The 13,958-nt window shown below is 36.9% G+C and overlaps 2 protein-coding genes across 2 annotated transcripts in view; both read left to right on the top strand.

The window, feature by feature from the left end:
• Positions 1-7,855: 7,855 nt before the first annotated feature.
• On the top strand, positions 7,856-10,504 carry Cbr-elk-2 (the record flags this gene model as incomplete). Its single annotated transcript, XM_045236330.1, has 4 exons — positions 7,856-8,134; positions 8,621-8,898; positions 9,218-9,710; positions 10,319-10,504. 4 exons carry the CDS (start codon positions 7,856-7,858, stop codon positions 10,502-10,504), a joined length of 1,236 nt encoding a protein of 411 aa, XP_045095314.1.
• Positions 10,505-11,135: 631 nt separating this feature from the next.
• Positions 11,136-13,958, top strand: part of CBG13869 — a gene marked incomplete at both ends in the record, with an annotated part of 4,051 nt that continues 1,228 nt past the window's right edge. The window contains 5 exons of the mRNA XM_045236329.1: positions 11,136-11,276; positions 11,323-11,872; positions 12,684-13,348; positions 13,396-13,448; positions 13,526-13,610. Coding sequence (XP_045095313.1) covers positions 11,136-11,276; positions 11,323-11,872; positions 12,684-13,348; positions 13,396-13,448; positions 13,526-13,610 — 1,494 coding nt within the window. The remainder of the gene's footprint in view (positions 11,277-11,322; positions 11,873-12,683; positions 13,349-13,395; positions 13,449-13,525; positions 13,611-13,958) is intronic.

Genomic DNA, 13,958 nt, shown 5'->3' with positions numbered 1-13,958 from the left:
TTTAGACTCAAAATGTAGGGAAATTTCCCGCTAATTCAAAAATTTGTGATTTTCAAAAAAGTCTATTGAGTTCAAAACCCAGAGAGAGAGACACTTATGTGATATACGTGAAAATGTCCACTACAACATTTTTATAATTTTTTTTCTTTTCGCATTAATTTTTCTTTCAAAGAAAAAAAAAGCGTTTTGAAGTGGTCGTATGGTCATCAATTTTTGTGGATACAGTTTTCAAGTACCATCCCATCTCTTTTATTTTTTTTTCCAATTTTTTTGGAATTCATAATCAATTTTAGAAATTTCTTTTTTTTTGAACTTTCAAGTGTCTTAATAATGAAAACTAACATTTTTGGGAAATTATTTTCCCAATTTTTTAGGACAAATAGGTTTGATGATAACTCATCAAAACGTACTAGTAAAGGTGTTACTCATAAAAAGGTCACCGCCACCGCGCCGCTCTAATGAATGCTCCGCCCCTTGGCTCCGCCCACTTTCTTCGGGTAGAGGAAGTAGTGATTTTTATAGGTTTATCATTTTTATCTTTTGTATGCATCAAGTTTCGAAATGTTGTTTTTTTTATTCAAAAAAAAAATGGCAAAAAAAACCAATTTTACCTTCTTGAGTTTTTGACACCAATTATCTCGGGCCCCAATTAGGTTAACAAAACCATAATTACTTAAAAATGTCAAAAATTTTATAACAATCATTTTTCTAGTCTACAGAATCCTTTTAACTATTTTAGGAACTGAGATATGAACGCTTACAGTGTAGGTACTTTGAAATTGTCTAATTTGAAGTATCTAGCCAGTACGTTCTAAATTCAGAATGTAATTACCGTTATATCCTTTAGTTTTTTTAATCATTTTGGCGCAAAAATCATTGCTCTAGCTCAATTTTGAAGCGAGTTATGGTACAATTTGTTCTGAGGGCGCAATCAGCGAGAGGCGGGGACCGGTGGGCGCGACACTAAGGGAGCGGCGCCTGTCGCGCGCGCCGCTTCTCGCCTCTTGTTGAGCGTGCCCTCTCCGGTAACAAAAATGGCTATAACTCTTTTTTTTTTTTGACACCGATAAAAACATTTGAGGGATGCTCATTAACTTTTTCCTTCCCTTTCTCCCCCTCCCCCCAGTTTTTCCGTATTCTTGCTTTTTTTTGCATTTTTCACCCCCTGCATTCTTTTATTATTTCAGGTTTAAGAAGCAGATTTGGACAATTTCTCTACCTCCAAAAAGTTGGTTTCTTTTGGGTTACTGTACGCCCTTTTCTTCTTTTTGTGTAGTTCTCTTTCTTCTATTCTATTTATCTCAATTCCTAGCAGAGCTACAAAAAAGTTGTCAACTACAAAAATGATTGGCATAAAATTTCTAAAATTTTAAATAAAAAACCAAATTTCTAGGTCAATTTTGAGCCGAGTTACAGTCATTTTTGTTCGCAAGAAGTGCCTTCCGGCGCGCGCGACAGCGCCGCTCCCCTACTGTAGGCGAGCGGCGGCTGTCGCGCTCGCCGCTTATCGCCTCTAGCTGATTGCGCCTTCTGAACAAAAATGGCTATAACTCGCTTCAAAATAAAGCTAAAAGTTTGATTTTTGTACCAAAATAATCAGCATAGAATTTTACACACTTTTTTAGTTTACCCTATTTTTGGATCTTTTTTGGGAGGTGAGATAGGATCAATTCTTTTTGAGGAACTTTTTTTTCTGCAAAATCCCTTGCAACAAAAGAGTTTATAATTTAATTTTTTTTTTCCTCTTCTTAATAGATTCTAGAGAACAAAAAAAAAACGTAAATTCAAAACATATGGTCCTTTTGCTGGTCAGGAAGAGAGAGAGAGAGGGGGACATATGCAATCAATTGTCACTCTCTAGGAGCACCACCGTGGCTCTTTGAGCTTACCGCAAAATATTAGAATTTATTTTATATAAATCCCATTCATCATTTTGTGTACCCCATTTTTGAATGATGAAGGAGTTTTGAGATTCCACATTATTCAGAGAATTGCACACTTTTCGGAACTATTGACCACCACCTGGAGAGGAAGAGTGGTCAGTAGTAGAAGGGACCAGGGTATTTTTACTATCTTTTAGGATATTTTTGTTTGGCTTAAAATTTCCCTTATTTTACATTTTAATTCACTTTTCTAGCTCGACTTTAAGCCAAGATAGAACTATTTTAAGTTCAAAACAATGAATTTCTGGAACCTAGTTTCTTTAGAGTCCCTAAAACCTAGAAATTTTTGCTATTTTTATTAAAAATTATGTTTATCCTGTTTGTCTTAAAATTCTGCTTATTTTGCACTAATTTTCATTACTCTAGCTCAACTTTAAGCTGAAATATGAGGTTTTGAAGTTGGAAGCAACGATTTTTGTAATCTAGTCACTTCAAACCCTCTAAAATTCAGAATTTTCATAATTTTTGTGCTCAAAACTATGTTTATCCTGTTTAAATTAAAATTCCACTCGTTCTACATTTTATTCCACTATTCTAGCTTAATTTTGTGCCGAGTTACAGCCTCATCTATTCCGTGAAGTGAGTTAGCGGCACGCGCGACAGGCGCCGCTCCTCTACTGTCGCGCCCGCTGCTCCCTACCTCTAGGTGACCGTGCCTTCGGCTGTAACTCGCTTCAAAATAGAGCTAGAAACTTGGTTTTTGCACCAAAATGTGTAGAAAAATACGTTCTATCAGAATATGTACATTTTGTCAAATTAGCTTATTTTTAAAACCAAATTTTTTGAAATTTCAGGACCATCAGAATAGTATAACTTTGATACCGTTTTGTAGAGCTTAAAATTTCTCTATCGAGCTTATTTTTGATTTTTGCTAGCTTATTTTTGAGGAAAGTTAGAGGGTTTTGAAATTTGAAGATCTCTCGAAAATTGTAATAAAAGTTTGAATTTCGCGCCTAATCTGATTTTTTTGGGATTTTTTGAGATTTTTTCAAATTCCCGCTTAAAGAAGACAATCTCTAATCATCGTTTATCTTTTTCTTTCACTAATTACCCAAACAATTCATCTCTATATTTTCTTCCGTTTTCTCCTCTCCTTGTTCTTCTTCCTTTTGGGGGTAATTCCCGTTATTCTAATCACTCTCACTTCTCTGGGCCCCCCTCTCTCTCTCTCTCTTTTCTAATCAACTATTCTTTTTATTGACTATATACAAAAATTCAAAAATGACATCAATTTTGAGAGAGGCGCCCCCGGAAACAATTCAACCTCTATCGTTTAGTGTCTCCTAACTATTTTCTTATCACCTTTTTTCTTTCTTTTTTTTTTGACTCACCCCCCCCCCCCCCCCTCTTAGTTTCGAGAAACCGAAATTATTTTAGGATTATAATAGGAAATTGGTTTTTTGCTAATTTTGAAAAGCAGATGGAATTTCATGCAATTTGCAACGTATGTATTAAAAAGATCACAAATTTACAATTTTTTTGGTCAAAAAATCAAATTTCTAGCTCTATTTTGAAGCGAGTTACAAGCATTTTAACAATTTTGAGAACGCTCTCAGGCAGAGGTGATAAGCGACTAGCGCGACAGTGGGGGAGCGGCGCCTGTCGCGCCCGCCGCTCTCCACCTCTGGCTGAGTGTGCCTTCAGGACAAATTTGGGGCTATAACTCGCGTCAAAATAGAGCTAGGGAATCCATTTTTACAGCATTATGCATAGAAAATTGTGCTCTATACGATGCTATAAGTTTCTAAAAGTAACAATTGAAATGTGCTGTGAAAAAAATACTATTGTTCAAAGAAGGGGAGCTAGACTTCAAGCAGCCATATCTCACTTCAAAATCAAGCTAGCTCCGTGGTTTTTGGCCTGAATTGTGTAAAAATTGAAGCTAAATCAGATTCTTTAAACATTCCAACTTGCTTCACTGCTTTTGACCTACCTGACCATAATATGACCCCCCCCCCCCTCATGTTCCGTTTAGTATACAAATAGAGACAATTGTCATTTCATTTTCTCTATATTTCCTTCCGTTTTCCTTCCCTTATTAGCGTAACAAGAAGAGTGTTGTAATGTTTGCTTTTTCATGATGAACACATTTTCCTCCTCCCAAGAATATTCGTTCAATTCATTTTCATTGTCCTCCGTATTTCCCTAATCTTTTTGAGAACATTTTTGATATAATTATGCAGAGATATTGTTTTTTTTAATAATATTTTATGATTTTTCTAACTTTCCTTATCATTTTGGTGGTTGGATCACTTCTCTAGGTTGATTTTGAACCAAGTTATGACTGCTGTAAACATTCTAATAGAGAGGCACCCAATACTTGTACTTTAAACCTTTATATCTCATTTTCTGTGAAAGATATCAAAAAGTTATTAACTAATAAAATGTAGCTAACATTATGGCAAACATTTTATCAGTAAACAAATTTTTGATATCTCTGATAAGAACTGAGATAATTGAGCTCAAAGTGAATGCACTTAGATTAGAGCGTTTCATGTTTTACTGAGGCTTAGGATTTTCTAAGCCTCAGTAAAAAACAATTCATGAAAAAAAACTATAAAAACTAGGTCATGTTTTTCTGATTAATTTGGTATCAAAATTAATATTCTAGCTAAATTTTGAAGGAGTTTACAATTCATTGAACTTGTAGACTTTCAAAAACAAAGTGATATCATTATACCTCTCCTTTTTATCAGTTATTTGTTTTTCAATTTGTACAACTTGGTGTACAAAATGTTTAGCACAACTATCAGACCATTTTCGTACAATTTCGAATGGTCTAGCTCAATCTTGAAGCGAGTTATGACTTTTCAAAGATTATTGATCACAAATTAGCTGTTTTCTGGACTTTATTGTTGTTCAAAACAATATTTTTGTTAGTTTTTTGAGTTAAAAATTTGTCGTTTTTATTTTGAAACAAAAATCAAAGCTCTAGCTCAATTTTGAAGCGAGTTATAGCTCAGGGCGCGGTCACACAGAGGTGGTCAGCGGCGCCCGCGACAGCAGTATCTGCTCCTGTCGCGCCCGCCGCTCCCTCACCTCCATGGGAGCGCGCCTTCCAAGAAACTAATTTAAACTATAACTCGCTTCAAAATCAAGTTCAAAAAAATTTTTTTTCCAAAATTCTGTTTTTAAGTTTGATCCCTTATTTTCTAAATGAACACTTCCCTCTTCTTCTAATGATATGATTTCTAACTGTACATTCCCATCTCTCTCTTATATGTCTATATTTATTTTCGTGGTAAGACCGTGGGTTCTTTTTTCGCCTTGTTCGTCTTCATCAGTCACAAGACAACCAACAGTTGATATGGGGAACCAATGGATGGCTGGGAAACGAAGAAAAAATTTTTCGATGGAGAGAAAAAAAACCAGTTTTAGAGAGAGCGAGGAGAGGGTGATCATCATACATAAACACCTTATCAATTACACTCTTCTTCTTCTTCTTTTCCGCTATCACCTCCCCCAACCCCAATCAATTTTTTTGGAGTTTTCTTGTGTGTGAGTCATAGGTTACTTGTATAGTTAAAAAGCTCTTTGAATTTCCTAAAACTTGCACTAGAAATCAGCTCTCTAGCTCTATTTCGAAGCGAGTTATAGCCAAATTTGTTCGCAGGGCGTGTTCAGAGAGAGGTGATGAGCGGCTGGCGCGAAGTAGGGAAGCGGGACCTGTCGCGCGCGCCGCTACTCGCCTCTAGTTGAGCGTACCCTCTCCGGAAACAAATTAAGTCATAACTCGCTTTAAAATTGAGCTAGGGAGACGATTTTTGTACCAAAGTTATCAGGAAAATCTATCTGGTTAATGTTTCCCGAATGTTGTCACAAAGTTACAGAAACCCCCTAATTGTGAAATAAATCTTAAAACCCAAGTTGAAAGAGTGTAGAAAAATTTGGAGAGTGCTAGAGAAACAAAAATCAAGTAACTTTGATAAGGGATGATTCATTTAACATTTCACAACATGTTTTTTTTTGGAAATTTCGATAACATTTTTTTCGAATTTGGACCAATTTTAATAAAATCATAATTCACAGAAAATTCCAGTTAATTTGGTCCAAAAATCAAATTTCTAGGTCAATTTTGAAGCAAGTTATGGGCATTTTCAATTTTACAGAGGCTTAGGATTTTTTACTGAGGCTTGGGAATTTTTTACTGAGGCTTAGAGAATTTTTACTGAGGCTTAGGATTTTTTACTGAGGCTTAGGATTTTTACTGAGGCTTAGAGAATTTTTACTGAGGCTTAGGATTTTTTACTGAGGCTTAGGATTTTTTACTGAAGCTTAGGATTTTTTACTGAGGCTTATGGTTTTTTACTGAGGCTTAGAAATCCTAAGCCTCAGTAAAACTTGAATTGGCCATAACTCGGCTCAAAATTGAGTTAGAAAAGTGATTCAACCACCAAAATGATCAGAAAAATTGGCTAAATTTTTTGTTCTAAAAGTCAAAAAAAAATTTTATTCAAAATATAAAATTTAATACGAAATATTTGAAAAAAGCCTTAATTAACCTAATTGTTTGTAAAAAAGAGCATATATACAAAAAGTGTACCGGATGAAAGGGAAAGAAAAATGTGAGTCATGAGATTGTGGGGTTCTTTTAATACAATACACCTATCGGGGCATCATCAAATAAGTTTTTTTTTGGGGGTGTAAATATGAATCAAGAGAAATCAAAAGGAATGTATCCGGGAGAGACACCGCTGTTTTGATAATGAAATCTTTTTTTGGAGAAACTTAATTGTAATTGTTGTGTAAAAAGAGTTTTTGGTCAAAAAAAAAAGAGCAGCTAGACTTAGATCAGCCATATCTCGCTTCAAAATGAAGCTAGCTCGGAGGATTTTGGGCTGAACTGTAGAGCTTCTCTGTGTCTCTCTCTCCTTTCTAATCTCAAGAAGATTTCCTTCGAAAAACCATCATTTTCATATTTTTCTCCTCCGGGAAATTCTTCTCCTTCTTCTTCGTTTTCATCCTTTCCGTCGTCGTGGTCATCAACAAATCACCAATTCATTTCCGCTTAACCTGTCCTCCTCCCAACTGAATCACTACTTTCTCTTTATTTCTCTGCGTCTCTCACCGGATCCATACTCTCTCGCTCTCTCTCTTTGAGATAATCGATTTGTTTTATCACTTCTTGATCACACGACTACATCAGAAATGGATGGTCTTCTGAAGACATTTTGTTGATTTTTGAAGAAATTTTCAAAAAAAAAAATTGAAAAATTTTTTTTGGAAATTTTAGGATCCCACAACTTTTGGGATAGTAGTTGCAACATACGATTAATTGTGAATCTTAGCTATTTTCTATTGAAATTTTATGTATTCTGATAGGGCTTGAGGTTTTACACATTTTCATCCAAAAACCACTAAGCTAGCTCAACTTTGAAGCGAGATATGGCTCTTTGAAGTCTAGCTGACCCGATTCTGAACAATACCATTTTTTCACCACGATTTTTAAAAACTTATATCTAAAAATTAATAGCTTTTTATAGAGCCTATTTTTCCAAGTATTTTGGAACAAAAACCAAGATTCTAGCATAATTTTGAAGCGAGTTATAGCTAAGGGCACGCTCAGACGGAGGCGATCAGCGGTGGGCGCGACAGTTGGGGAGCGGCGCCCGCGACAGTTACCTCTTTCTGAGTGCGTACTCCCTGAAACTAAATTAGCTATAACTCGCGTTAAAATTGAGCTAGGAACTTAATTTTTTTACCAAAACTATTCAAATTTTAAGCGTTTTATTCGAATTAGTTTTTTTTTTCAAAAATTTAGGATCCCAAAATTTTTTAAGATCTCTAACTTTCATTTTTCTCAACTTTCCTTGTTTTTTGAAATTTTGACTTTTTTGGTATCATTCGAATCCTTGAAATCTCAAAATTTCTAATTTCTAATTTTCAAATAACTAATTCTTTCAGAAAAAGAGATGAACGTCTCGGAACTGATGCACCACTCCTCTTCTCCCCCCTCACAATCATCCATTGACTCGACAATCACTTTATGGCAATTCCTTCTCGAACTATTACAACAGGAACAAAATGGAGACATCATTGAGTGGACACGTGGCGCTGATGGTGAATTTCGGCTGATTGATGCAGAAGCAGTGGCCAGGAAGTGGGGACAACGAAAGGCGAAACCGCATATGAACTACGATAAGCTGTCGAGAGCGTTGAGATATTATTATGAGAAGAACATTATTAAAAAGGTAAGCCTTACTTTAAAATTCTAAACATTTTGGTTAAAAAATCAAGTTTCTAGCTTAATTTTAAAGCGAGTTACGGTACTGAACATGTTTTTCAAGCTAGTATCTGCAAAACCTGAAAATTCTGTGAATTTAAGCGTTTTTGATCTCAGAACTATAATAATCCAATCAGCCTATAAATTCTGAGCATATTGGTCCAAAAACCAAATTTCTAGATTGATGTTGAAGCGAGTTACAGTCAAGGGCACGGCCATCCAGAGGTGATAGGCGTCGGGCGCGACAGGCGCCGCTCCCCTCCTGTCGCGCCCGCCGCTGATCTCCTCCAGCTGAGCGCGCCCTTCAAAAAACAAATTCAGTCATAACTCGCGTTAAAATTGAGCTAGAGACTTGATTTTTGCACCAAAACGTTACAAATTCTGAGATTTATTTGAATTAAAAAAAAACATACAAGAAAAAAAAGTTCTAAAATCAATTTTTTTCGAATTTCAGGTAATCGGAAAGAAGTTTGTCTATCGATTTGTAACTACTGACACCCAATCAATGTCAAACGCCCCATCCGATTACTGTACTCCTCCAAATATGAGCATGTGTTTTGTGAAGGAGGAGCAAGATATTAAACACGAGATTCCAACATGCCTCCCTGCTCCAGTTCCTCCTCCTCCTCCAACGAATATCTCCAGAAATACAGATTTCTCTGCGTTAAGTCTTTTGGGAACTGATGTGCCATCAACTGCACATAGTGTGAGCACACCAAGTCCCACAGATAGGTTAGTATTGATTTTATTTTATGATAAAATATATGAAACGAAAGAACTTCAAATTTCCTACATTTTCCATTAAAAACCAAATTTCTGACTCAATTTTGAAGCGAGTTATAGCCGAAGACGCAATCAGCCAGAGGTGATAAGCGGCGGGCGCGACAGCAAGATCTGCTCCTGTCGCGCGCGCCACCTATCACCTCTGGCTGGCCGCGCCTTCCGAGCAAATCGGCTCATAACTCAGCTTAAAATTGAGCTAGAAAGCTGGTTTTTGCACCAAAATGATCAGCAAATTATTTTTCATCATTTCCAATTGTTTTCTTTTCAGTGTCTGCTCCCCGTCCAGCAGTATCACCTCTTCAGCCACTCCATCCACATCATCGCCAGTCGATGAGTCCCGTCAATCCAGAAAGCGTTCGTTGTCTCCGAATCTTGCCACGTCATCAGTGTCTTCTTCTGCCACGTCATCATCATTCACAAGCACCACATCATCAATGACAACGTTGTCTGCACCACCTCCATCGAAAAAAGGAATGAAGCCGAATCCTCTGAATCTAACTGGGACGACAGATTTCACACTGGCTCCGCCCCTTTCTCCATTTTTCATGCTTCAAAATCATCAGAACTCTCCATTACTGCAACAACAAATTGGGCAGTTGTATGCTTTCACTGCAGCAAATGCGCTGGCATCTGCTGGCTTATATGGACCCCAAATTTCACCACTTTTGACATCACAAAGTCCGTTTAGAAGTCCACTAACGACTCCGAAGAATTTGGGACTGGGAGATATTGGAAAAACACCGGGTACTGGTGATAGTCAGGTTGGTTTTTTTTTGTTTATAAAAATAGAACAATGTTTTTTAAACATTTTGGTACAAAAATCAAGTTTCTAGCTTCATTTTGAAGCGAGTTACAGCCCTTTTTGTTCTGGAGGCGCGGCAAGCTAGAGGTGTTGAGCGGCTGGTGCGACAAGTGGGGCGCGGCGCCTGTCGCACACGCCGCCTATCACCTCTCGCTGAGCGTGCCCTTAGCCATAACTCGCTTCAAAATTGAGCTAGAAACTTGGTTTTTTTACCAAAATATTTAGAATTTAATAAAAAATAGTTTTCTAATCAAAAATCAAAGTTTTAACAAATTCCTTCCTTTCTTTTCCTATTTTCCTACAGTTACTTCAGAACTCTTGTAACTTCCTTCAAAATTAAGCTAGAGATATGAAAATAGTACCGAAATGTTCACCAAATCATGTTTTTTTCATTTTTTTAAAAATCCAAATCAATAGAAAATTCCTAAAACTTTGAAATCCCCAAAAAGGTTGGTGCACCAAAAATACTTCAAAACTCTATACCTTTCTTCAAAATCTTCCAATTTTGCTGGTTTTTGGCTTTAAATAATCACAAATTATCACTTATTCATTTTATTATATTTTCAGGTTTTCCAATTCCCGCCAGTGTCCGCATTCCAGTCAAACAACACCCTACTGAACACATTCTCCAATTTGATCAGTCCAATCGCCCCATTTATGATGCCCTCTCAGTCGAGCACTTCGTTTAAGTTTCCATCAACATCGGATTCCCTTAAAACACCGACTGTACCTATAAAAATGCCCACTTTATAAGTTTTGAACTATTTTTGAGAAACATTTTTTTTGAAAAATTTTTTTTGAAATTCAAAATTTTCAAATTTCCCGCCAAAATATTTGTTTTTTAACTTTTTTTTTATTCCTATTCTTCTTCCCCTATGATCTCTGCCCCGATGAGAGAGCGAGTCTTGTAAACCTCAACCCTCTGCCTTTAATTTGTTTCCGCCGTCCCCTTTTTTTAAGCCCCGCCCCTTTTTTTCTAGCAACTCAATTATTATTTGTATAGTTTTGACATACTTTTTTGTGCCTTTTTCCATGTCCCAAAATATTTTTTAATTGCATTTTTTCTATATTTTTCGGTTTCTATTAGTGCATTTTATTTGTTTTTTGCCTATTTTTGGAATTTTTAATGGAAATTATACTTTTTAATCGATTAAAAACTCAAAAAACGGAAAAAAAACTTTGATCTACCCAAAAAAAAACTATCTTCAAACTTCCCTCCAATTTGTTTCCGGCAAGTCCGTAAACACCGGGCCTCACACGAAGATGTATCAAATCTTACGACACTTTCTTTAAATTGTTTTTTTTCTGTTTTTCATTGTTTTTTTTCTCCGTTTTTTCGGTTTTTTCTGAAATTTCCGAGTTTTTCCAACTTTCAGAGGCTAGAATGGACGAGGATAGTTTGCTTCTAGACGATTCTGACTCTCCGGAAGACGTACAAAAGCGAGTTTTCTCTCTCGTGAAGTTATTGGCGGCGGGAGAGGTTCCAGAGCTCACGGAGAGGGATGTGGAAAATGTAGAGGAAACAGTGGGGGATTTAGGCCAATTTGAAGGGGAAAAATCGATTTTTTCAGCTCAAAAAAGCACAAAATGGTTTAAAACTCGCGAAAAAGTCGATGCTAACCGATGAGGACATTTTAAAAGTCGAAAATCTCAATTTCTTGTCTCCAAACCCAAATCTAGTGAAATCGAATGTGAAACGTTCGAAGGTACCGTCATTTTCATCGCTAGATGAGCTGGATTACGAGGAATCTTTGGACGGATTGGAGATTGATGAAGACGACGACGATCTTGCCAGTAAAAAGGAGAAAGGAGAGCCACAAAGTTTCCTAGAATCGCCAGAAGCACCGTCACCTCATAAGAAACGCAAAAATACTGGCTTAAAAATCATGGAAAATCGTTTGGAGAGAAAAAGTGTGAAGGCCGATGAATCCGACGTCATTTTCCTATCATCGGACTCAGATTCTTCTGACGATATGCCTCAAAAACGACAAAAGATAGTTTTTGATACGAGAAAGAGCGTGAAACAGGAGGAATTGGGCAGTGAGGGAGACGATGAGGATGACGAGTTGGGCAATGTGTCAAGAGCGAATTTTTTGAAGAAATTGACAAAGGATGAGCCGTGTAAGCTCTTTTTATAGGAAATTTGGTTGTATTTTGTGTAGAAAATCATGTAGATTCACAAAAAAACCTCAATTTAGAGTCAAAAGTTGTCTAAAATCGGCATTTTTGGTCTTTTTTTCAGGCCGATTTCAGCCTAGAAACTTTCATTTTTAATCTAACTAAAAATCGCGCGGTTTTGAATTATTCAGGTTTTTGTTGATTTTTCGGGGGCTCAAATCGGCTTTAAAAAAGCTAAAACTGCCGATTCTAATCTTTTTTAAACGAAAAAAAACCGGATTTTTAGACACTTTTCGACTCTAAATAATATATTTTCCGAATTTTTTGCTCATTTCTATTCATTTCTTCAAGTTTTTGAGCTATTTTTCATCCCAACATAAAAATCGAGCCATTTCAAATCATCCCAAATTATGAATTCTGTAAAAGTTACAGCGAAAATGTTCTCCAGAGGCAATTTTAGTTTTACTTAAAAACCCTAAGCCTCAGTAAAAATTCCTAAGCCGCAGTAAAATCCTAAGCCTCAGTAAACATTACTAAGCCTCAGTACAAATTCCTAAGCCTCAGTAAAAATCCTAAGCCTCAGTAAAAAATCCTAAGCCTCAGTGAAAAAATTCCTAAGCCTCAGTAAAATTCTTAGGCCTCAGTAAAAATTCCTAAGCCTCAGTAAAAAATTCTAAGCCTCAGTAAAAAAATTCCTAAGCCTTAGTAAAATTCTTAGGCCTCAGTAAATCTAAAAACGTTCATAACTTTTTTTAAAATTGACATGGAAACTTGATTTTTGAGCCGAAATTTTAGAAAATCCAATTTCTTCCAGACCTCAAACTGCGTGCATCCCAATTAAAGTGCACCTCCTCAAAAGTCGGCCTCACCTACCCGCTCGGCGTCACTTATGACAGTCCCACGGAGACGTGGTTCGTCACAAACATACCGCATCATTTGGAAGGGGACGGTGTGCCGGGTGAATCGAAAGTGCTGAAAATCTACACTGGAAGCGATAGAAGACGTTCGAAATACACTGATATAGAGGACTCGCTGCTCGACAACCCATCAGCGATCACCATCTATAAGGACGGTTCAATGGTAGCTGTGCTGTGCTCCGATGTGTATAACAGACCCTCGATTCGTCTTATAAACTTCCGAAGAGACGATAGCGTCAGCAATTTCTGCTCCTGGAAGTACACAGAGCTCGATTTCAACTACCCGGCTCGCGGGTTGGCTCGATCCAAAGGAGGCAATTTGATCACGACGGATCGCCCCGCCCAGCAGCATCCCAGATTGCGCATTTTCTCCAAGAAATCCGGAACAGCTGAGCAATTGACGTTCCAGCTGAAGAATGCAGACATACCATGCTTTATCGCGGCTTCTGATGACACTGTAGTTATCACTGATTTGGGAGCCGTACAGACTGTGATGCTCATTCGGCTCGATGATTCGGATTGGAAGAGAACCAAGTATGAGATGCTCAGAATCATATCTACGGTAGATTTAAATTGAGAAAAATTAATTTAAAAAAAAAGAATTTCCAGGCCGGAGTCAGCTGCTCCGCTGAGGAGATGCTCAATAACAGTACTTCCTGTACGTGTCCGGCGCTCAAATCGACAGAAATAAGAATATTCTGATTGCCGACGCCAAGAATCACCACTTCAAACTGTTCAGCCCGGGAATGAAGTTTGTGAGTCGAGTCTCTACGGACTTCCCGGTTCCATACGTCTCGTCGTTTCATGTCAATCAGCATGGAGAGGTTTGTTTTGAATATTAGCTATAAATCAGCGATTCGCCTTGAAAAAGCACTTTTTCGGGTCATTTTTAGCCAATTTCAGTCATTTTAGCATATTTCAACTTATTTTCAGCCATTTTAAACCTATTTTTGACAGTTTTCCAAACGATTTTGGATCTTTTTTCTGGAAATTTCTGGAAGAAAAAACTCTCAAAAATGATCGATTTTCAGCAATTTTTTCTCCGATTTTTGGCAAAATTTTTAGACCTTTTTCAGGGTTTTCAGCTATTTTTGAAGATTCTTTTTCGATTTTTCCGGAATTTTTTGTCTGAAATTTATCTGAAATTCGCGAAGATTGCTGTAGATTACTGT

The sequence above is a fragment of the Caenorhabditis briggsae genome (assembly GCF_000004555.2).
Source record: "Caenorhabditis briggsae complete genome, chrIV, whole genome shotgun sequence".
Lineage (NCBI taxonomy): Eukaryota > Metazoa > Nematoda > Chromadorea > Rhabditida > Rhabditidae > Caenorhabditis > Caenorhabditis briggsae.
Note: the sequence above shows the minus strand (reverse complement) of the source record. Positions and strands in the feature narration are given on the sequence as shown.